Source organism: Aquila chrysaetos, chromosome 11, assembly GCF_900496995.4.
Source record: "Aquila chrysaetos chrysaetos chromosome 11, bAquChr1.4, whole genome shotgun sequence".
In the NCBI taxonomy this organism is placed as follows: Eukaryota; Metazoa; Chordata; class Aves; order Accipitriformes; family Accipitridae; genus Aquila; species Aquila chrysaetos.
In genome coordinates, this window is record NC_044014.1 from 4,241,188 (window position 1) to 4,265,865 (window position 24,678).

General features: G+C 42.0%; 2 protein-coding genes and 1 long non-coding RNA gene across 10 annotated transcripts in view; 2 read left to right on the forward strand and 1 right to left on the reverse strand.

Moving 5' to 3' along the window:
* The window catches only part of CTBP2 (C-terminal binding protein 2), a 142,333-nt gene extending 135,758 nt beyond the window's left edge, over positions 1-6,575 (forward strand). For all 6 annotated transcript variants that reach the window (XM_030031501.2, XM_041127430.1, XM_041127429.1 and 3 more), the window contains 5 exons: positions 662-876; positions 1,347-1,477; positions 2,330-2,457; positions 3,256-3,373; positions 5,051-6,575. In XM_030031501.2, the coding sequence (XP_029887361.1) occupies positions 662-876; positions 1,347-1,477; positions 2,330-2,457; positions 3,256-3,373; positions 5,051-5,231 (773 nt within the window). In that variant the 3' untranslated portion in view covers positions 5,232-6,575. The remainder of the gene's footprint in view (positions 1-661; positions 877-1,346; positions 1,478-2,329; positions 2,458-3,255; positions 3,374-5,050) is intronic.
* Positions 6,576-7,945: 1,370 nt separating this feature from the next.
* Positions 7,946-9,669, forward strand: LOC121233657. Its single transcript, XR_005933587.1, has 2 exons — positions 7,946-8,262; positions 8,914-9,669. It is a non-coding gene; the product is annotated as an uncharacterized LOC121233657 (long non-coding RNA).
* The window catches only part of ZRANB1 (zinc finger RANBP2-type containing 1), a 47,203-nt gene continuing 30,964 nt past the window's right edge, over positions 8,440-24,678 (reverse strand). For all 3 annotated transcript variants that reach the window (XM_030031506.2, XM_030031504.2, XM_030031505.2), the window contains 6 exons: positions 23,863-23,934; positions 23,113-23,311; positions 19,102-19,222; positions 18,104-18,233; positions 12,617-12,846; positions 8,440-11,711 (listed from right to left, as the gene is read on the reverse strand). In XM_030031506.2, the coding sequence (XP_029887366.1) occupies positions 11,493-11,711; positions 12,617-12,846; positions 18,104-18,233; positions 19,102-19,222; positions 23,113-23,311; positions 23,863-23,934 (971 nt within the window). In that variant the 3' untranslated portion in view covers positions 8,440-11,492. The remainder of the gene's footprint in view (positions 11,712-12,616; positions 12,847-18,103; positions 18,234-19,101; positions 19,223-23,112; positions 23,312-23,862; positions 23,935-24,678) is intronic.

Genomic DNA, 24,678 nt, shown 5'->3' on the forward strand with positions numbered 1-24,678 from the left:
ATGGAGCCTGCACAGCCCTCGTGGTGGGGACGGGTAGGGGGGTCTCCAACACCACCACAGACATCCTTGCCCAGCACAGTGGCTGCAGTAGCCCTTTGCTTCCAAGCCACGACAGTTGTCTTTATCATGCCCAATTAACCAGCCGTTCAGCGAGAGGCTGAACAACCTATCAATCACATACAAGTTGCCTAAAGAAGGCGGCACTTTTTTTCTTTCCTTTTTCGGCTTTTCTTGGTAGGCGCAGCGCCGCAGAGGATTGTTTCTCTGCGATGTCCAGAGCTGCACGTCGGTGGGGCTGAGCCGCATGTTGTGCCTTCCACCACTAGACCTGCATGGGCATGGATGGTGCCACGTGTTCGAATGGCCGTGAGCTGGCAGGTGCCTAATGGCCTCGCTCTTCATTTTGTTTGTGGGTTGTTTTTTTTTTTTAAACTTGAACACAAACATCTCACTAAAGCCAAGCACAGCCCTCCCTGTGCAAGGTGGCCTGGATTTGCCTTCCAGCCAGCTTCCCTTTGTGGGCTGTCCTGGAAGCCCAGGAGGTCGCAGGGGACCCCCACGGCAGTCCCCGGGCTAGTCTGGGGGGTCAGGGTATGGGGCAGCTCAGCCACGTGGAGCCGGGAATCGGTTAAATTAACTCCTCTCTTTCCTTTGCACACAGGTCGCACTGCGCAGGCAGTCGCGGTCCGAGCCAAAGCGTTCGGCTTCAACGTGATATTTTATGACCCGTACCTGCAGGACGGGATAGAGAGATCCCTGGGCGTCCAGCGGGTCTACACGCTCCAGGACCTGCTCTATCAGAGCGATTGTGTCTCGTTGCACTGTAACCTTAACGAACATAACCACCACCTTATCAACGACTTCACGATTAAGCAGGTAATTTGTCTCGCACACACGACCGAGGAGAGCGCTTTGCTCTTCAGTGGGCAAACCCCGAGTGTCGGTGCTGGCCGTGGGTCCCTCTGCGGTCACGGCCACAGCGAGCCAGTGCCTCGGTGCCTACGGGCTACCTCCAAAATAGCCGATTACACCCAGCAGCCCGTCTGTCTCCCCACGGTGTTTACCTGGTGCTACCAGGTAAGCAAGCCCTATGCCCGTGGTGCGGAGGCAATGGCGGGAGCAGGTTGTGTTTGCCGATACCAGCCAGAGCTAGGCTTTCCGTAGAAAACCCACGTGCGCCAGGATGGGGATCGCTCTGGGATGGGAGCACCCACTTGGCACGAAAAGCGGGGCGCAGTCCCGGGAGGAGGCACCCCGGGGCACCCGCTGCTGCGTCGGGGTGCGGGTAGGACCGGGTCACCGCACCGAGCTCACTCTCATCGCTCTCTTTTCCCGGCCACCGCCAGATGAGGCAGGGAGCGTTCCTGGTGAACACGGCGCGCGGGGGGCTGGTGGACGAGAAGGCCTTAACTCAAGCCCTGAAGGAAGGACGGATACGAGGGGCTGCGCTTGACGTGCACGAGTCTGAACCGTTTAGGTAAAGCTCTGGGTTTTTCTGGGGTTGCCGTCTGTGGCGGCGTGGCCGGGGGCACGCAACAGCCACGCGCCTTGTCGCACAACGCCAGCGCTGCGGGACAGACCTGCTGGTTTGGGGAAAGGTTGCGGCACCTTTGCAGCATCCGTCGGGTGTGGGCTGGCACCGGGGTTACAGGTGTTCAAATGTACTCTGGGAGCTTAGAACAAGCAATCGGCCTGTGTTTTAAAAAAAAAAAAAAAAACCAAAAACAAAGCGCTCGCTAAAGCATAAGAACAAATGTACTGTGTGAGTGTGGGGTATTTTTGCCCGCAGGCTGCTGCTAGCTGGGAAGGGGTTGGTTTTAAGTGAGAGCGCAGCTCCTCTCGCCGCAGATGGGGGATGGAGGTAGCACGAGTGGTTTGCTTGTGTTTTCAGAAGTAATTTAAAAATTAAAGTGTGCTCCTACAGAGGGGGAACCCCCATGTCCACTCCTTCCCACCCTGGGCTGGGTGACCTGCAGCCTGTCCCTGCATCCCCACGCTGCTGCAGAGACACCCCCAGGCGTTTATTCCCATGGGAACGTTACGAACAACCACCCAGTAGGCTGGTTTTTCGGCCCTGTTGGCTCTTCTTTTGGTGCATTTTCAGTTTGTGCCCTGCACTGGAGCCGTGCTTTCTCCCCAGAATTCCCGTGGCCATTTTGGGCTGGCAGGATGCTGTCGGGCTCCTTCCAGCCCAGGTGCCGCAGGTAAGGTACTGGGGACTGAGGCTTGCATACCCAGAGGGCAGGCCACAAGCCTTTTGCCATTCATAACATTTTATTCTTTCTAAACATTGATTAATCTTTCTTTTTTTTTTCCTCCCTCCTCCCAGTTTTGCTCAAGGCCCGTTGAAAGATGCTCCTAATTTAATTTGTACTCCCCACACCGCTTGGTACAGCGAGCAGGCGTCACTAGAGATGAGAGAAGCTGCTGCTACTGAAATACGGCGTGCGATCACAGGTACCCAGCCCGCAGAGACGCTGGGGTTAGCTCATGTGTGCGCCTGGAATGTGAACCAGGAGGGGCAGAGACGGGGCTTCACCCTGCCCATGTCTCAGCAGGAGACTGGGAAAGGGGTCTAACCCCGATTTTCTTCCCAGGAAAAGAGCTGAGAAAGCGAACTTTACTTTTCTGTCATTTGGGCACATTTATGGTTGGGTGAGGGGTCTTTGTGTTTTTTTTAAATCATTGGGGCACTTGTGCAGCATGGCAAAGATTAGTGTCTGTGACTGGGAAGAAAAGGACAGCGAAGCAATAACTGCTGCCCCTTTTAATGGCACTAACTCAAAAGATGGTGCTGACCACAGCCGACTGCATCCCCAAACCAAATCCCAAAGCTGTGAAGGCACCTGTGTCCAACTCTTGCTGTAACTGAGCTCGCTCCAAGGTGGTGGTCACGATACTGCAGCAAACGGGTGGTTCTCTTGTCCTAAAAATTGCCCTCCTTGTTAACATGGAAGGCATAGCTTCATGCGTGGCTAGCCCCTGCTTTGAAAGCAGCGGGCTCGAAGGAACAGCTTTCCCGAAGGCACAGCTTTCCCGAAGGCAGAGAGTTGGGACTGAGGGTAGGAAACTGGCCTCCAACTCTGCACCTCAGGACAGCCAAAACGTCCTTCTGAAACAAGGGATATGGTGTTCCTTGGGGATTTTTTCCCCATCCTTTATATTAACAAAGCGAAATGAAAAAATTGTAGCTTATTAGAGGGTGATAAAGCTAGGACCCGCCTGACACATACTTACCTTTATTACCAACTCCAGGGCGCATCCCAGAAAGCCTAAGAAACTGCGTGAATAAGGAATTCTTTGTCACAACAGCTCCGTGGTCAGTAATAGATCAGCAAGCAATTCATCCAGAGCTCAATGGTGCCACGTACAGGTAAGCCAGAGAACAGGACCAGCGCAGCGGGTTCCCTGCAGAGTTTTGGGAGCCCAGCTATAAAGGGAGCAGGAAAGCCCAAGTAACAACTTCTGCATTGGCTCACCTGGCGACTGTGAATTCCCCCTCCTTGGGGCTTGATTTAACCTCGGGTTTATAAAACCTCCCGTTTATAAAGCCTTCATTCTGGTGGGCCAGCACTCACTTGTACAGCATCTCTGTAAGTAGCAGGACCCCCCCCTCCCCAGACCCGTGAACAAGCAGGACATAACTTTTAAACGGAAGAAGCAATTGCAGATTTGCTCTGCATTTCTGTCCATGCGCTGACTGCTGTGACCCTGGCCCAGCTCGTGGGTTAATGAGCCCAGGTAAAAACTCCAAATATAGGTCCATAGTCAGGTGGCCTAATTTCCACCTAAATCCCAGAGATTAGGGTTGCTTATTGTTCCACTTTGGACAGCTCAAAGCACGCCAATAGGAGACATTAGGCATGAGGACTCAGCTGGAGCACGGGCAGCCTTCAGCATATCACCGTTACCAAAAATACTCCGAGCTACAAAAAGCACCTGCGGGGCACATGAGGTCACGTTACAGGGCAGAGAGAGGCAGGAACGCATTCGGCAGCGGAGCCCAGGAGAGCGCAAAGCCCCGAGCAACGCGTGTGCCGTGGCCCCGCACGCTCGCAACTGCCTGCGGGTCACAGGCAGCGATTGCTCGCTTTGACCAGCAGAACGCGTACGCTGAAACATCCAGCCCTGGTGAAAGCGTCCCCCCTTGGTCCTGCTCCGAAGCACGTGGGCAATGCCATTACCCTGAAGACAAACCTTGGCTTCCCAGCTTAACCTCTGCCTCTGCAGGGTGCTTCATCCTTGCTAAGCTCCTCGGGAGCCGCGGCCCCGGTGCCCCCGTAAGCTGGCGGCTGGGGTCAGCTCAGCACCTTTGCGGGCAGGTAAATCCTCCCCTCCCCTCCCGCCTTCCACCTCCGCCTTTCCCTAAGGAAGCAGCAGGGAGGCGCTTGCGGTTGGAGCCCTCAGTCCCCACACGTCCAACAGACCTCCAGAGGGTTTTGGCCTCACTGCCCCCAGGTCACATCTTCCCTGCGGACAGCTCAAGAAATTCGCATTTTTTCTCCTTTCTCAAACTCAGTGCCATTTCTTGGAATACATGTAACTCGCCCCGCTCTTAGAAAGGAAAGCGAACTAGATCCAACACCATTTTTCAGCTGTGCTCTCTGGTTACACAAAGAGGATGCAGCTCACTTTTGGTAGCAGGAAAACTTACAAACCGGGTGTAGGTGTTCACAGGTATTCACACACCGGGATGATTAAGTCAGCATGCTAGCGTTTGGCATTTCGGAGAGCATTCAAGATGATTCCTTACCCAGTTTTTTGAAAGAGAAAGGCTTCCTTATGGTTCAACAACCTGTTCGAAGGTACAAAACAAGACATAGTCCCTGTAGCATAGTGGAGGATGCTTACCCAAGACACAGCAGCATCGGTTTAACATTGAGCTGTCCCTTGTAGTTTAAAAGGAAGACCGAACTCGGCTCTACTAGAGAAGCGGAATCTCTCTGCTGCTCATTTTCTCCATAGCCTCTGCGACGGCGGTTGGGTGATTGGCGCTGTCTGTGGCGAGTTCTGACGTGACAAACCTGCCTCTCTCTGTCCCCTCTCCCAGGTATCCCCCTGGGATGGTCAGTGTCGCACCAGGAGGAATACCGGCAGCTATGGAGGGCATCATTCCCGGAGGCATCCCTGTTACTCACAATCTTCCCACAGTGGCACATCCTTCCCAAGCTCCGTCTCCTAACCAGCCCACAAAACACGGGGACAACAGGGAACATCCCAACGAGCAATAGCAGATAATTTAAAAATCATTCAATAAACTTAGGACCAAGAGACATTGGAAAAGAAGTTATACATGAACTAAAAAAGAATTTGATACGAAATTTGTAATGTTGATTTTGGACAGACGCATCATTGATGTTCCAGTGTTAACAACAAAGTGATAGCAGTCAAGACTGGGGAGAAGCCCTGAAGAAGTCACCTGCTTACTGAAGCGCTGAAAACTAGGATGTGATACATTAATGATCAACTTCTGTTATTGTGTGTTAAGTTTCCTTCATCTGTGCATCAATCACATGAATAAAAAATAGATTTTTTTTTTTTTTTCCCCTCAATTCCTTGGGAAGGACAGGGCTTCTGCACCTGTTTTCAAACCATTGCATTAAGCCATCTTTACAGAGTTAACATAGAAATGTTAGAGGAAACCATTATGTGGCTTCAGCCCTTTCCTTACTCTTGTATCTGGTTACCTCTTCTAACGGGAGGCGTCAGTACTGGCTTAGACTTGGAAGAAAAAAAAATTAATAATCCTTTTTGCAGTCTCACAGGGCCAGTGACGTGTAACAGAAGTTCTCCTGCCAGGTTTAAGTTCTAGCCATTCCAGCCGGGATCCGTGGGATGGGGAGGGCAGAAAGGGCTCCTGGCAACGGCCGCTGCCCTCCCAGGCTAATGAAAAAACAAACTGCCAGTCTCTTCTCTGCCCAATACACTGAATAAAGTAGCTGTGCATTCACCTACGCCCTGCAATGATGCAAAAAAAAAAAAAAAAAAAAAAAAAAAAAAAAAAGAAGAAAGTATTAAGTTTCACACACTATTTGTACTCAAATATATTTTCTCAGTTTTAAATCTGCAGCTATTTTATCAAGTGGAAAAAGTCTTGAGCTGGAAAGGGTTCAAGAATAATGTTGCATTTCCTTATGTCTCAGGAAACACTTTTTATGGTAACTTGTCAGACTGTCTATGAACAAAACCCACTTTTTTAGACATTGATAAAAGTCTTCTTTTCTTCACGTGATATTTTATACAAGAACACTTCAAAATGTGTTATTAGATGTGACTGATTTTAACAAATCCTATTAGATTTGTATCAGCTAGTTACATGTTATATTCATAGTCTTTTGTGAATCATCGCCTTTTTGTTTTTAAAAAGATGGCCTATTTTGAGCCTTTGTATGGGTACATTCCTGTTTCTGTGACAAAAAAAAAAAAATCTTAAGCTGTCCCAAACAGAAAAAAAAAAAAACAATGGCTATCAGAAGTATGTTTTGTTTTAGTGTGTTACCGTTATTGTATTTGTTTATTGTAAAGGTGGACATTTAGCGTTCAGTGCAGTTTTCAATAAAAAGTGATAAAATTTCTATAATTTCTGAAAGGTAAGAGCTCTCGCTGCAATCTGACTAATGCTCCAAGTTGAAGACACTGAGAGTGCACCATAAGGTACAGAAATGTAACTCTGATCACACTGTGCCCTCCTTGGAAACAGAGTAAGATTTCACAGCGGAGAGCAGGTAAGTTTTCGCGTCTGACTTCTAGCACTCGAGCAGCAGCTGGGACCTGGTCCCATCACGGTCCGCAGGACGGTGACACTGAGAGCGCCAGGATTGGCATCGGCCGAGGATCTGTCCTTGGCTTCCTGCAGCCGGCTTTGAGAAACGCAGTAGAAACTCGGTGCAAGCTTGCCAAGTGCAGGTCAGTTTTTAAGTTGCACTGCTGGGGAAACACTTGCCGAATTTAGTTTCCTATCCAGACTTTCAGGTGGTGCTGTCCGTAAGCTGTAATTTGTGAATATTTAAAATCAAATGGGACGTCCTATGCAGTCTAGGTGGAAAAAGATCACTACAGCAATAAGCAGCTACACCTCAACATTTTTTGTACATACTCGAGAAATGAAGCATTAACAAAGCGCTAGGGAATAAAGCTGAAAACATGTGTGAGAGGTGCCAGCAGCCTCAAGCCTTGCTAGACAAGAGGCCCGTTCTTCCATTTCCACCCTGTCTTTCACATTGTGTCAAAGAGTGCCAGCACATGCGGCGTTAGATGGGGCAAAGAGCTTGGTCTGGAAAGGGACTTGAAAAAAGGTGAAACCAAAAAGTGTCTAGGTTACAAAACTCTGTATTTTGTTTGCTTTAAATTAAACTGAAAACTAGTTACCAGCTTCAAACATGTTAAAAAAGAGGTCACCTTTTATAGATGAGTGACCACTCTTTGTCAGTGATCAACATAGCACGCCAGTGATTATCCATGAACACCACAAGAAACCAGAATGATAAAACAGTTTAGTTACAGAGAAGGTATTTGGGAAACACTGAAACGACGGTAAAAACCAAGTGGAACACATTTAATTGATGTTAAGGTTTAGAGTTGTTTTAAAAATAAACTAGCTCTGGTACTGTGATTTGTTTTTGAATAAGCAGTTGCATCCCGGATGGGTGCAAGTACTTCCCTGTCTCGCAGGATCTCGTGCGCCGGTGGTTCCTCGGGCATCCGCCGCCAGCGGTGGACTCCGCACCAGGACAGCAAGGGGCTTAGCTCAGACCCCACAGGGAACAGCAAATGCTGTAGTTTTCATCCAACACCCAGCCTCCCTCTCAACCAAAACCCAAGGACGGATGCAAACGTAGGCAGACAGCTTCTACTGAAGTGCTACAAGCTCAACGAGAGTAGAAATTAAGAGATCCCAAGGGTTACAAACTAAAGGACGTGTTTTGGTAACGGACTGCCATTTTGGGAGTTCCCCTCCGCGGTTGGGTTTCAAGCGCCTGCAGTGCAATCACCAGCGAAATGCGCAAAGAGAAGACCCATGGAAGCAGAAAGGGAAGAGTATCGTCGCAATTAAGATACGCCAAAGTACCGGAAAGCGGCACGCTGCAACTCTCAAATGGAAAATTAATGGGCAAAGAAATGGGAGATAAACAGTTGCTGCTGAGGATTTGTGCCGTTACTTTGCTGACAGCTGTACTGCTGTTGTCATGCTCAAGGACGGCAGGCAGGGAGCCTCTCCACTGATGACGGATATCAGAGCAGCTTAAAACAAGCAGCTTGAAGGTGACAGACACTAAATAAAACCTAAAAAAAAAAAAGGGGGTTAAGGGAAGTTACTGAACAAAAGGGGGGAAAAGGAAAAGCGGCAATTAAATAAGGGTCTCTAAACGCACACAAACCGATTTTGTTAATGGAGTAAACACAATCTAGTAATATTTGCCGTAAGCCATGCAGCAGAACTTTGGAAGAATCCAGAATTACTAAATTTTAATATATTAAAAACAAAAGAAATACAGGGATTTTCACTGAGGAATTCATAAATAAAACCAGAAAAAACAACCAGATGTAAAGGAGGTAGCAATGAAAAGCCAAGTTCTGTGCTAGGAAAGCATGTGCTGCTGCGAGCAATATATGAGGAAAATAACACTGAGAAACCCAATTTTATATATATACTTGGCTAAAAGAGCAGAACTTGCTGACAAGCTGCAAGGTAGCATTTGCAAATTAATCTCAGTATTTGTAAACTTTCAAGTATGTAATTCAAGGAGAGTACCCAGTAACATACACTGACCACTGTGCTAGCACAAAGCAGGGGTTTGCATCTCTTTAATCTACAGGTACATGAGGTTTGGATTACTTTGATTCTGAAAAAGATACTTCACCAGTTCCGAAATGACCTGTGAAGCGTGTTAACCTGAACATACCATTTTACAGCACATCGGAACAAAACGATAATGATCAGGAAAGCCAAGAGCTCTGGAGTACCAGGACTGCCCTCTCATACCAGAACTAGATAAATACCGGAGAGCACGGTGCATGCTTTTGAAAAACAGCTGAACTGACTGCATGGTGAACTTCCACTTGCTACGGTGAAGTGCTGGCTGGGGACGGGGATCGTCGGGCCACAGCACAGGCTGCCCACGGACAGCAACGGGAGATGAGGAAAGGCGTGCTCGTCGAATTTGGCTCAAGGTAGACTTTCACATTGGTTATTCTCCCCATGTTACGAGGAAGCTTTACTTCCTTAAACGGAACAGTACTGCAGAAAGCAAAGGGGGGCGGGGGGAGATGTTAAAATTCTGCGCAGCATTTTGCACACCCCTTCAAGTAGCCTACTGAAGGGAGAAGCTTATCCTTCTGTCCATTCGAATGGCGCTCTGCACAGGGAAGCTAATCCTGGGTAAGCTAGGATCTGAATTTACAGCAATCTGGCCGCTGAACGAGAACTTCTAAACTTGGCATACTCAGTCCTGAACGAGAAGGACCTCCAGAAGTGTACTGGGCTACACCACGACAGATAAATGATGCCACCAAGCACACGGTGCAGGCCAGCTCGGATGATGGAAATTCTCATCCCAGCTTCCTCTGCATTCAGTTCCCCTGACAGAAAAGCTTTACACCCTCAGCTAGATGAGGTATGAAAGGACTTCACTGCAAGGTAAGAAAAAGGACCAAAAAAAAAAAACCAAACCAAAACAAAAAAACCTGACTTAGCAAACTTGAAACAGGACCATATGCTTGTGAAGAACCTCTTTAGTATCTGCGGTTTGCCTATTTAGAGTTCAGGTAAATCATACGTACATTGCAGATAAGCATGCATTCTTTTACCTGAAGATTTGCGCATGCACCAATCAGAGGAGATCTAATGGCCAAAAAAAGGTGAAGACATTTCATAATAAACCTCAATGGGATCTGTGATGGGAAAATTGCTAAGTTAATACAGTACTTGATTATTTCTATACTTTTGGTGTCATCACCATGTTTATGTAGGAGTTGTGCACATTTCAACACCATCTAAGCAGCATTTGGAAGAAAAAGCAGCAAGTTCCTCAGGGTTTCCATAGCTCTGAACTACATAAAAATATGTGCTATGGGGCTTCTTTCCAACTTCTAATTAAAACAATTTCATCTACTGCAAAATTCCTTATTCAACCACCACACGATCAAAAGTGCTTTTCCAGACAACCTGAATTGCACTGTATAGGTAAAAACTGGCATTAACCTTTAGTGTTTTAAGTGAAATTTTTAGATAAACTTTATCCATTACAGGTTACATGGCTAAAGTTATCAAATATAATAAAATTTCTACTGGAGAATATACTCTGAACTTACAATCTTAGGAACTTACATAAGTTTAAGTATGGCCACATCAATCAACATGCAAGAAATTCCCAGGTTTACATACTGAGAAATATATAACACAGTGCTTTTAAAAACAACTTTAGCATAGATTCTTCTTTTTAATTAGAACTGCCAAGTGTATTCTCACTAGATTTAATGACCGAGGAGTAACCCTTTAAAAAGGTGTTTTTTCATTTGCAGCAATGTTTAACTTGATGAAAGAATAAATGATAAAATGATACACGGTTTGTATCACAGCAAGACAGAGTTCTGACAATATGAAATTCTCAATCATGTCCGAGTTCTCAAATTTCACACAATTTTGTTTAGTATATGCTCACTGGAATAAAATCCCTATATTTTAGGTCACTTCTCTGAATAAATATTCTTATGTATACTGAAAGGAATCTATTAACTATTAGAAGAAAAAAAATTTAAAAAAACAAATAAACAAAAACCCAAAACACTTTTTCAGGAAACAAATCATTTCACTCCATGAAAAATTTAGCTTCTCTTCCAGTTTGTTCCGTAGAGTTTAGATTTTATTATATGGGCACAGCAGTAACTAAAATATTAGTGAAATAATGAATGTATTTTTGCTTATGACTTGCTGTGGATATTTTGTGCAAACAAAAAAACCTCAATCTGACCTGGGCACTAGTGAGATTTCACATAAAAGGGCCTTTCACGGAAATGTATCAGAGTATCTAAAAGGTGATGCAGAATACCAAGTTCTACTGTAAAAGAATCTCGGAGGGAAGAGATATCCATCTAACATGTGCTTTCATAAGTGCCCTTATTTGAAAAATTTCTTTGCAATAATTAAGATGCTGGTATACTTTTCCTATTACACAACCTCTTACACAACCACATGCGGTACATTTATAGACAGATTTACAATCAGAAAGAAAAATGTTTTTTTTTCTGTCTTGATAATAAAATTAGCTGTTTTTTGTTTCTTTTTCTTTGTTTTTATACAAACGGTAGTCCAGCCCATTTCGCTCTCTTCACGCAGCAGATGAGCTTCTAGCCTCTCTCCATGCTAGTTAGAAAAATCCTTTACAGCATGTTTCCCCTAGAATTGGGTCGTTCCACAACGAACTGCTAGAGCAGAACACTAACTCCGGGTCAGACACTCTGCGCTGGTAATTTTCTTTTCAATTTCTTCATCATCATTCGTCATCATCATCCTCATCTTCCTCGCCATCGGAAAGGGATGTACAAGGGCGGATCTGTCTGTAGCGATCGAGCCATTTCTCTACCATCTGGGTGACCAGCGGATGATTGCGCCTACGAGAGCTTTTCTGCATGGCAACGAGAACCCCTCCTTCTGTCACACAGCAGTCCAGCCATTCCCGAAGCAGCTTTTCTTGCTGCTCCTCGTTACCTATCTTTGGGGGAAAAGAAAACAGCTTGAGAACGAGGCAGAGTTAGCGTACTACTTCACCGCAGCTGGGAGTCTCCGAAAGCCAAACTGCCGCACGCTGCATTTTCAGCCAGAATTTGAAGGCTCTGGCAATATTCTTCAGCTATTCTTCCCTTGTAAGTTTTTCAGAGGTGTATTACCAAAATAGCCTTCCAATATTTCAATTATTTGTGGGCAACTAATTATTTATGGTAGGCACCATATATAAGGAGGATAAAGAGCCTTCTGGCTTTACAAAGCAGTTTTTAGGAGTCTAGCAGTTCTTGACATGAAACACTTCTTGTAAGACATAACAAATGTTGTGGCTTGCTGAAAAAATATCCCTCTCTAGACTTCAAGGAGAAAAAGCATGGGCTTTATCTACAGAATGTCCACTTTTTTGCAATTACTTCAGGTTTTCCAACCTTCCCTTCTCACATGTACACACTTTACTGAAATTGTTCCCTGTCTTTATCACAGTTATTAAAGAAGAAACAAGTTGAGCTTCATTAGAAAAAAGAGGTAGAGCATGCTGTAACTACTGGCCAATATTTATGTTGCATCCTCTTAAAAAAAAAAAAAAAGGCATATTTCAGTCTCCCTTTAGTGTCAGAATCCTTATTTCTGGGTCCTTTTCAAAGTACGTTTGTATTCGTGTGCACAGTGAAGTTACATTCAATTTACAGAGCTATAAATAAGCATCAAATTTGTGGGAAAATACCTTTCGGCATCACCTCAAATGATAGGGAAGGGAGCAGTATTAATTAAACAGAACAGCATATTCCCTATAATTCTTTGAGCTGCAAAAACATGGGGCTACAGAGATTGCTGAGGCCGCAGCTTTAATAAGCAGCTGTGACAAGGGCTCCCAGCTACACAGCTATTTCTTACCTCTTGAGCAGAAAGGAAGTGAATGTGCAATAATTTCCTCTCGCTATCCACCAACGGTAGAAAAGTAACAGTAACATCATCATCAGTGTTCAAGTTAGCACCAGCACCTCGATTGCCATAACCATCGTTCTCCATGGCAACCAGAGCAGAGAAATGGCCCCTTGTGTAGCCCAGAGCAATAGGACTTTTCCAACAAAAACTCTGTTCCCATAACAAAGGCAAATACACACCTACGACAAATTAAAACAAAGGGTAAGACTCAGAACTGTAATATTCAACAAAAAGAATTTTGATACAAACCTTTTGCTTTTGGCTAAACAGAGTAACAGCAGCACATTAACAAGCATTTAACATGTACTTGGTTTGGTCTACACTAATATAGGTCACGCTTTTCAGTACAGCTAATTATTATTAGGTTAACATGAGATCAGTCAAGTATCTCCGCAACTGTACAAGTTTAGACATAAAAGCCATTACAATTGCAACCAATACCACATTACCATTCCCTTAAAATCTATGGTCTATAGTATAGTGGTGAACAAAAAACAAAGTTAGAAAAGTAGTCTTTTACGTTCAGTAACTCCTCTTAAAAATGAAAAAAAAAATTATAAAGAAAAAAAAAAAGATTCTGCATCACAGAAATAAAAGCTACAGTCAGATGTCTATTTTTACCAGAACAAAGAGTCCACCATCTGCTTACAAAACTTGTTATTAAAAGAACTTACTGCACTAAATGTTATTCAGCACCTAAGTATGTAGCCCATCCCAGAGACAGTGGGACTTCTCATAAACATTGTATTAATAGATTAAATTAACCCACATCAATTATGCATATCTAGTCTCAAAAAAGAAAAAAAAACCACAACAAAAAAAAATCCCAAACACTGAAAAGCTGATGCTATTTTGCTCAGATACAACAAATTACTGATGTCACAGATTCTGAAAGAAACTGCACTTTCTCCCCACCATTTTTAGCAATAAAGACAGTAATTTGCTTGAGGTACATGAAGTCTCAAAATAAAACTAGAACTCCTTTCTTCTAGGAACATAAATAATTCTTGGTGTGTACTGCTGCAAGACAACTTAAGCAAAAGCATGCCTTACCTTGTGACAGTTTAAAAATAGCCACGCATAAACTTAAGTGCACATGTAGCATAGCAACCTTTCATAGTACAGCTGCTGCCAGTAAGTTAGGAACAGACGCTGCAGCAAAACAAGGCACTTCACTTCTCCTTCAACATCCATGGAGATGGAAAGGCAACGCTAAAATGGAAATCTGAGGCAGGGGGGGTGGTTTTGGAGGTTTTGCTTAAGTTTAGAACTCATCTGTCTTTGCTGCAGCAAAAATTAGTGCAGGCTACCAGTAAATATTTGTCCCTTTTTTCCCCATTCTTGAATTAGCAATCAAGAAATACCTAAAAGTCTTTCCATTTGTTTTAGGTTGAGATTCACACAAGTTTTTATAACATCTAGATCTAAGGACAAATCCATTTAATACCTTCTTAGCGCTCCCTTCCTCCCATCCCCATTACAATGCAGTCTCGCTGTAATCCAGTGCTAAACACAAAAGATGCAGAACAAGGGGTAAGTGCTAACCAAAAAATTTCAAGCCTTTACATTTGGGGAAAGAACGCAACATCTGGTCAAAATTCAAAGTTACATTGAAAATAACATACTAACAGTCAAATGTAATACAGTCAGTCCCTCAATTCCTGGAAATTCATTCTTCATGCATACTCAGAGAAATAACTTCATAAACTTTTTTCCAATCTTTAGGCTGAAGCATCAGCAAAACAAATCAAGCAGCGAGGGTTGGCAACACATTTACTAATATTGCGTGCTTCATTTAAATATGATGGTGCTATCTATATACATGTTGGTTAGGTTACCGAGGCCTTTCAGAACTGAAAGCATCAGCACCCTCAGGATGACCGCTTACCCCTCTTCTTCCACAAGTTATGATCATAGAGATACATCAAAAGGTCCCCTCCTTCCACTCACAAACTGTGCCAACTCCTCGGGATACTTACACTAGTGTGGTGGGCTGACCTTGGCTAGCTGCCAGGTACCCACCCAGCCGCTCTCTCACTCCCCTTCCTCGGCAATACGGGGGAAAAACCACAATGAAAAGCTTGTGGGTCAAGACAAGGACAGAGAGATCACTCACCAGTTACCATCATGGACAAAACAAGATTCAATTTGGGGAAGTTTAGTTTAATTTATTGCCAATTAATACAGATAGTTGATGCCCTGCTGCCTCAAACTGGTAGATTTTGGCCCCAAGCACAGAAATCACTGATAAGCAAAGGGTATCATCTCTAGGGACATCTCATGTCTCATCTAACAACGCAGATCTCCTGCGTCAGGCATAAGTACATGACCTTTCAGGAGTGGAACTAATCTGTTTGCCTCGACAATCTCCACATTGAAATTCAGCAACTTTTTGGAAATTTTTTTAATCATTGTTTTATCTTAGTAAAAATTCCATACTAATAATTTCCCCAAGACAGAAGGATGTGTTACACTTTCCATTCCTCCTCAATATTTATGTGATGAGCTCCACAAGAAGGGAATTTCAAGCATTACCAGGGAGAATATCTAGTGCTCTTAAGATTTATAAAAGTCAATCTGATATAAATTGAGAAGGTAGCGTAAAAACAGTTGACATGCACACACACCACAGAAAATGAAGAGTATGGGCTAACACCAATCCTACAAGCCATCCACATAGGATTTAGTTTCTCCAACCTGATCCGATACTAATTCCGGTCAGTCACCTTTTTTCCTGTTTCATTTTAAAAGCTGTATATTCATGGCACTAAATACATGCAGCTAGACCAGGAGCATACTTGAGGCTAAGTAAATAGATCTTTCACGCAGAAGCCTTAATATTTAAACAGTTGCAATCTAGGAAACAAGGAGGCTGTCAGTTATAGGATTCACAGCAGTTACAGCAAGGATGCCAAGTTGGAACAAGGAATCCATGGAGAAAAAAATTCTGATCAGGGAGATTTCAGGGGTGAGTAGGGGGTTTACGGTACCTTTTCCAAGGTGCTACAAACTGAACTATGATGTTAAGTAAGCATTAAAAAAAAAAAATTCATTTCCCCATCTCTATTATAACCCACAATCTTTCTTTCCTCTCTCTTTTTTGGTGAGTGTGATCTTAAACACAGGCAGGGTACTATACAGCAAGTCAGAGAAGCCCGAGCACTCCTCAAAGCTTCACTGAAGGGGCATGTGCTAAGCAAAGCTCACACATAAGCCCAGAACAGCAAGTCTTGTACAATTTACAGGAGACTTGTCTTGGCAGCCCATAGTACCCTGAGTCTGACGGCTGTTCAGTTTCAGCTGTGCTGCTAGCATTTAATTAGCACACATTAACCACAAAAATGTGGTTGGACAGGGATAGAAGTAACTCCAGGTAATTTGACTCAAGGCTCCTAAGTTCACCTGTTCACAGTGTTGCATGTTTCTATGGATGGATGGATGCGGCTCGTGGCAAGCAAATCACAAGTCATAAATATTTATCTGACTTAATTCCTGGAAACACATGTCTAGTAAAAGGTTGTCCCAGACACCCAGTTACCTTCTGGTTCACAGAGCAAGAAAACAATTTCAGCATATTTAGGCCATGTAACACTTGTCTGCCTCAATGCCCAATCTATAAAATAAAAACATTTTGCAAACCATTCAGCCTTTGAGTTAAAAGCAACACAAACCTGAAGTGTCAGGTCTATAGCACATGAATAACTGTTCTTCCCCAGTCTCTCCTTTCATCACCTCAAATAAAAGATAACATGTAACTACAAAGAATACCAAATTTTTATACTCTTCAAAGAAGTATTTCGTTTCCTTACATAAAGAAGTTTTTGTCACTGCCCCAAACTTACAAGCCAAACAGCTTCTCAGATCTTCTGAAGACTCAAAATAGTTATAATAGGTTACACATTTGACATTAACTCCACAGCTCGGAGTTCTTCTACACATTACGGGTTTGTCTCTTTCCAAAGTTAGCATACTTTTTTGAAAAATCACAAAAAGAGATGTTTTGGGAAGTCCTCTAGTAAGCTATAAATAAATAGTGATGTATTGATAAAAACAACTGTAGGATACTCATCAAGCAGATACACTTGAGGCCAGGAAGATGAACCATGGGCAAAACAAACGCCCTAACACCCTGTAACACAGCCGCAGCGCCTGATCAAACAGTTCTTCCCCCATGGGTTTTGTTTACAGCTGAGCATGTACAGATGCTCCCAATCCCCTCTTATGTTTCTATTCTTTAAATAATAAAGTGTTAGCATGTAATACAGAGGAAAGTTGCCCAAACACGTATTTGGCTTGCAAAATAGAATATGCATCTTTAGAAATCTGCAAACATACGTCTGAGCAAAACCTGACTGAGTCAGCTAAAAATCTTTGTATTTATCTTAAGGACAGTTCGCTCAGAAAACTAGGAGGAGAAACAGTCAGAAAGAACCTGATCAAGCTATGCAAAATTATAGTACTACTTGAGAAATAGGCCAGTATTTACATCACACTTGCTGTGAAGTGTGAATTACTGAAACACAGATAAATTTTAAACACTTCCTTTTAACTACATCATGGAATTCACTTTTGCAGAAAGTGAAATTTACGTTATCAGTCACTGCAAAAGTAAATTTGTAATTGTAACTAAAGGTACCTAATCTTATACCTCACATAATAACTGTTGGTAGAGCATTTATGAACAGAATTCCTTCCTTTTCAGCCTCCACGCCATACATTCAAGTTACCACCTCTCTTACTTTAATCAACTACAAAAAAAGCCCAACTTTATCATTCTCCACCCTACTTCAATTTCTCTACCCTTCTTTGTATACCCTTGCCTCTTGCTTTAAGGCTGGCTGCTTTTCACTGCTCTTAAGGGCTGCTTCACAAAAGGTCTCCTGCAGTGCTGCAGTGACAAGGCATGCCCCTTCGTCCTGAAAGAGCACCCAGATACCACTGTCACTCTGGTGAGAAACTACGTCAATGCTAACACCTGCCTGCTTCGCCCCCAACTTTGTAAGCCTCCGTCAGGAAATGCTAAATACAGTTTAGTTTCCAAAATGAACATTCACAGCCATAGTACCACAAGCGGACGGAATTTCAAATTCCATTTATTAAACCTCTTGTGTCTTACAGCAGTACAAACCACACAACTTTTGATATGTTTTCACAATCAGAATATTTCATATAAATTATAGACTAAAGGCATGTTGAGTGGAGGTCAAAACACATTTTTACTCTGGCTACAGGCAGCATGCCCATTATACAATGAAAAACTGCAAGTTTTCAGGGGACTGTTTTGTTCTTTTTAATAGCTAATGCAAATTTACCTACAACACAATTCCATCCTCTTCCAGCTAACAGCTTGATGTGACTCTCCTTTCAACCTCCTTTATGTTTATGATTTATAGCTGAACCTTTTTTAAAGCTAAATTTGAAAAACTAAAGGCTTACCTTGAAAGCGGGTATATCCTAATGTTTCTCCTCGGAAACTCTTGTAATATTTTACTCCATAAACTATAATTGGTCTTCTAAGAATATGTGCAAGTACAAAAATGTGTGTCTGCTCCAAACTCGCTCCAGGCTGAACCAAACACAAAGACAGATATCACTTAAAACAGAACCTACCATTCTCTACTTTAAAATTTGAAAAACAGTCTCCAAATTGAGACAGAAAATGCTTTTAAGAGTGATCTAGCTTTGACAGGAAAACAAAAGACTGGAAGACTATTACATATCAGTTGGAAAGAAGCAAAAACATTTCAACTTGCACAAGAACTTAATCTGTCAGAAATAATTCTTTGTCCTATTGCCCAGATTCAATCTAACATATTTCATTCTGCAGTTAGAAGTGAAACTCCACATAACATGTAGTCTAAAAATAATTCATTTGTCTGACAACAGGTTAAGGTAAATAACTTTTGATGATAGGAAAAGAGCACATCCAAAACAAATCACAAGAAAGTAACACCAAAATCGTCTTTATACTTTAAAAGAGGAGCTAAAAATATTCCCATAGTTGGAAGCTTATAGGAATGGAAGTCTCATTTTGGAGGGGAGTTAGAAAACATCAACTTGCTGAAGTTTAAGTGGTGTAAGCTTACAGATTTGTAGGCCTGTTCTAGGTGGTAAGTATTGCAGGAGCTAGGAGGCAGGACATTTAGACAATTGTGTATTAGTTTATTCTACAGAATTCACTCTGACACCAAGAGCGGATACTTTTTTGTACTGTACTGCTTAATGGTAAGATCAAAAATTAGAATTTTAAATTATTCTTTCTATCTTGGCAAAAGAGTCTACCCAGTAATACTTTAAGATTACTGGCTTAAGAGGAATGTTTTCCTTTATACCTGAAAATTCTTATTCCTGAAGAATACTTTGAGTTCTTGAAATTTCTTTTCAGAGGTTAGAATATCCTTTCTAACAGACATCCTATAAAGAAGTTTTCTTACCTGGCTTGCAAGAGAGAGTATGAATGCCCAATCTTCCTGCCACTGTTCCTCTCGCAATGAGAAATGTAAACCAAAGCTTTGGGAATACCACGATTCCCACTCTTTCCAGCGTGTATAGAACCTAAAATGTTGGAGAGAAAGAGTAGTGAAGACAAAAATATTTACTCAACCACGATACACTTGATAGCAATATTCAAAGCTTGTAATCCTTTTTATCAAGTCTGTAAAGAAGGGGGAAGAAAAGAGAGCATACGTCAGGGAACTGGATTTTGTTTTGGTTTTTAATCTTCAGGAGACTTCATTTGGTAATCCTCATTTAAGAGATCACTTGGGATCGCAATGCCTACAGCAGACATGCTGTAATAGGTGCACCTTCCTAACAGTCTCCTGGCTAGTTTGATACTTCTTGTAATAGGTTTTTCGAAGCCTTATTTAGGATTATTTAAGTGTTGATGTACAGGAAACATAACTAAGACATTCCATTTCACCTAAGAGGAGTTGCTCATTCTTCTCACACAAACAATACAGGTATTCTCTGTTGCTGACCATATCACAAGCCAACTAACTCCAAAGTACTTGCGTATCAACTTCAAATAGACCGTGGTTAAGAGGCAGAATCTGTTTTACATCAGTTTTTGGAGCAAAGAGTATAGTAATTTCACATTATGTGGAACAGTTATAAACCAGCATGGATAAGAATCGAATATAGAAAGTGGGATTAATCCCATTTACACTGAAAGTTTTAAAGTGACAGGATTTCTGTTTTTCTGTTTAAATTAAAATTAGCATTTTTGTACACTAGTTTAGTCCTAATGTTTTATCTATCTTAATCAATTAAAAAGAAAAATTACCTACACATTGAAAAGCAGATGCTGGCTTTTTAACATTTTAAACTCAGTCTGATTACCACACTATGGAAAGGCCACAACTTCACATTAGGAACACGCGTTTAGCGAAGAGTGCTAAGCCAACTTTTAAACAATGGCCTTTACTGTGAACACAAAGAAACCATTCTGAAGTTCAGCTTATTAAAAAAGTCACTGAAATGAACTCATGTAATTAAAATCTGAGAAAATTAACAGACAGTGGGTGTGTGTGGAAGAAACCTTTCCTATGCTTTCAGTAAAGATGTAATCATCCTAAAATCTTGGTGTATGTAACAGCTGTCACCAACCAGGCTGGCCTTCCCAAGTACAGCTAAAATTTCTGCATGGCTTAAAAGACCTATTAGTGAGACATTTTGAGGGGTCCTGTGCTCACTCACTCTAATACATCTACAGGGAATCTTCTGGATCTACCTACATTCCAGTTTCTATCCAAATAGATCAACTGCCTCCATCTTTGCAGCTGATAGATATTTTGCCTGTTTTCCCCCAGAAATCTCTAACCTAACACCTTGTGCTAAGTGAATTAATTGCCACGTCTCCTGAAAGAAGCTTAATCAGATTCTGCTTAAAAAAAAAAAAAAAAAAAAAAAGGGGGGGGGGGGGGCAGGACAAAGGCAGGAAAAGAAAAAACAAGGGGAGGAGGGAGAGGGGAAGAAAAAAAGAAGAGGCGGGGGGCAAAAAAGAAAAAAAAAAACCAAAGAAAAAACCCAAACTATCCCCACAAAAGCTCTACTGCAAAAGTGTTTTCCTAAAGCAGTTTCTTCCTTGAGTTAGACAGCCATAGACACAGTTATCTGTAGATGTTCACAGGAGGTAGCTCTGTAGACAGAAGTCAAGGCTCAAGATTTTTATCTCATTTAAAACAAACTTTTTAGTTTAACACAGGAGAACTGAATGCATCTGTAAAAAAAACAACAAAAAAACCCTGAAAGCCAACCGAGGGCATAAGCCCATTCTTCACCAAAAGCTAATGGTGGAATACAAAAAGGGACAAATCAGAACACACTTTTGAGTAAACTAAAAAAAGTGTAGTCATTTAAAAGGTGAGTGGAAAAGACTCCACAGGCAAGAGCCTCTGGGAGCTTCCCTATTGAGCTTTTTCCGAGTACCAGACACTAGACTGCCTCTTGTAAATAGATTCTTTGTTCAGCACCTAAACAAACATCACAAAATGAGGCCAAATGAGTTACATGAATGTTCTGTGTCCGACTATTAAAAAACCTGGTTTTAAGTGTCTTTGTGAAGGCTCTGAAGAACAATTCCACTAGATAAAAGTTTAAGCATACTGTTGTTGAGACTAGTGATTGCATTTAAGAGCCTCTTCCTTCAGCAATTATCATTAAAGCCAGTGACAACAACAGTACATCCTAGCCCACAAAATTAAAAGTAAATGTATCCTCCCACATAGAATCTATACAGCAAGTATAGGATGTACAGGATGATCAATTTACGACAGAACTTAACTAAAAGACTTCTCACAGCCTCAATCTGGATTTTTTGAGAGGCATTATGACTCAATTCTGATCTAGTATCACCACTAACATGTCAGTTGACTCTTCAAGAATTTCCATCGCTAACAGTCTCTGCAGGCAGTCCAGTTCCTATTAAGGATGTAGCTCTGTAGAGGTTTGTACTAGAACCTGTACTAATTTTTCCAGTAGCAAACTAGCAAGCAAGATTATCCAGGCTGAAGGTAGGCAACTGTATTCAAACCATAAAGGAACACATGAATCGGTTAAAAAACAACTGTGCTTCCAGTAAGGAGAAAGATTAAGTAAATTCAGAGTAAAATGCAAATTCTGTCTAGAACATGAACTAAAAAGCTTAACCAGATTTAATACACTCTAAATAATGAGCGTTATGTTAGATACAACAGTTAAGTCAACAACATTAGTTAATACTAACATTTTGAAAGATTGGTTTAAACCTCAATAGTTTGCAGCATGTTTTTGGATACCATGCTTGGTTTTGTTACCATAAAGAACAAAACCTGATCTATCATAAATTTCTGTTCTGGCCTCAGGGGAACTGCTTGTGATGCCAGGGACATTCCTGCATGGTCAAGATGCACACTCCATTATAAACAACTCTAAAGTAGTGACAGATCCATTCGGAAACAGGTTCTCGGGAGAATTATTATTGAAGCACTGCTTTATTGAATCCAGCTCCGGATGCTCGTTTGGGGAGTTTTCTCCAAGCAGCAGGCAGCTGGGGACAGTAATCACAAAAGCTACTTATAGGTACCCCTAAAATGAACCCTTGTTGTTGACTTCCTGCGCAGTGCACAGAGCAAGGGGACAGGCTCTTTCTCTAGTATGCCTGCTGATGCTGTTTGTCTTGTCCCTGACTACAAGAACATAAGAAAACTAATCGCCCATCTCTTACATTATTTATCTTTATCAATCTCTTCCCATAGTCCCATTACACACTTGAGAGCTGTTGGACACTGCTGGTGGTCCAACTGTAAGAATTTTTCCTCTAGCAGAGGCAAACCACAGCATCAGACTAAAGCAGGTTGCCAGCGTAAAACAAGAAAAGTTGTTTTACAGACTGATAAATTAATTCTATGGCCAAATGACAGCACTAGTTAAACGTCAACACTCTGTGCTTTACTGCCATTATTTTAGCAGACAGAACATGAACAAAAAGAGCAATACCGAATAAAGCTGTAACTAAGCAGATGGAATGAAAATACTGAAAAGTTTATACAGGAATAAAAGGCTATCTTCTACTAACAATCTTCTGCAAAGCTTCCACCAAGCAGCAAGGCATGGCATGTGCATGATTTACATTGCAAGTATACAGAAATTCCAGTCTTAGTAACTGTGGTTAGCGCACTCTTGACAAGCACACAGCATAAAATATTTTACTCTATTTTAAATGCTATGTGCTGAATATCACATACTGGCACTGAGTTCAGAACGTCCAAGTTTCCAGTGCTGTCATTTAAAATACGCTAGATCTAGATTACTACATGAATCATGCTGTGACTCAACATCTCTGAGGCACAGAACCCACAGTAGATTGGGGAGTGGTGGTTGTGTTTCTTTTTAATACTATACTGCTATCAACTACTATGCTACATGGAAAGCTATCTTTAAAGTTGACATAAAAACTAACTTACCAATGTGAGCAGTCATGTAAACTGTCATGAAGAGCTTTCCGCAGCACTGAATCCTTGTCGTAAATGCCCCAAGTGGCTTGTAGTACTGAATCAAGCAGGCAGTCCCCTGCAGTCCGATTCCAAAGTGCATATAATCTGCTGTCCAAGCGCGTACCCAGTTCCAGTGACCAGTTAATAATGGGAGATTCCTCTTCTAGCTCTGCAACATGACAATAGCCTCTTTTAAAACCTATATTCATTTGAAGTCTCAGAGAATCCAAACAGCACAGTAATAGCATAATCTCAACAATTTACATGAATAAAACTAAGTTTTCCTTCATACTACAAAAATAGGTGAACTGCAATAACTAAAGGCATTCCTCAGGCGAAATACTGTCAAGAAAAGAAGGAAAAAAAAAACCCAAAACAAACCATAGCCTTAAATAAAGCATCATATCATGTGTTTGAGGATTGCTACTGAAGTGCAAAGATTTGTTCAGTTTTCTTTAAAGAGCTTGTGACTTAAAACTTTACAGTTTTTTAAAAATCTTTACAATTCAAAGATACATTACAAACATGATTTCTACAGACTCCATTCTCTCTCTCTAAAATAATTCCAGGGTAAAGATTAACTTGAAAGTATCAAATCTATATTTAAAACTAATTCAGGCAACAAAGCCACATATATACACATGCACTTTTTTTTTAAATCACAGAAATATTCTCTAACGAAAAGCAAGGAGAGATTCTAGCTATTCTCACAGCATTTACCTTTCTGAACATCTCTATCAAGTACTTCGTCAAATAACTTTTCTTGGACTGTGGGTGGTAAGTCTTCAATATCTGGAAAAATAGAAAGCAAATACAGAAGTCACTTAATGTTACTGTAAAAGAGACACATTACCAGCTGATGCTCAGGAGAACTTACGCAACAGCTTTCGCCCTATCATCCCTATGTCTCCTCTGAAATGCTGCCGCTATTTTCAGATCTGTCATTTGTGACCATATAGGCTTCATAAAGCACACTGAAGCAGATACGTATCTCAGACTGACTGTCATACCTTTTATGTGGAAAGGATCGTCACAGCATGCGTAGGGTAAGAATGGATTTCTCTGAAGGAGAAAGTGAAGTAGAGAACCACTTTGAGGTGGGGGGAAAAAAAAAAAAAAAAAAAAAAGAGTATTTTCAACCCTACTACATTTAGGATAGTTTCAATCCTAAGCAATAGTTTTCCACCCATCTAAATGGTTTCCCCTCCCCGGTCTCCCCCAGTGGACAGGTACAGTTTGCCAAGAGACTTGTTCTTGTACAAAACGTCCACTTCCTTAGTCATTTCATGCAGACTTCAATGAAATATAGTTCAGAGAACCCCAATGGTTTGCAGGCCACAGTCTGCAGGTTAGAAAGCAAGAAGTGGGAAAACTATTAAGCTATGACACAGAAAATGCCACTACTGACAACTGTTCCAAGAGCTTTACAGACAGAATCTGCAACTGTGGATCTACCTCAAAAAAAAAAAAAAAAAAAAAAAAAAAAAGGCAGAAAATTGTATAATGGACAAAAAGTCTTTTGTGACTCCTGTATCA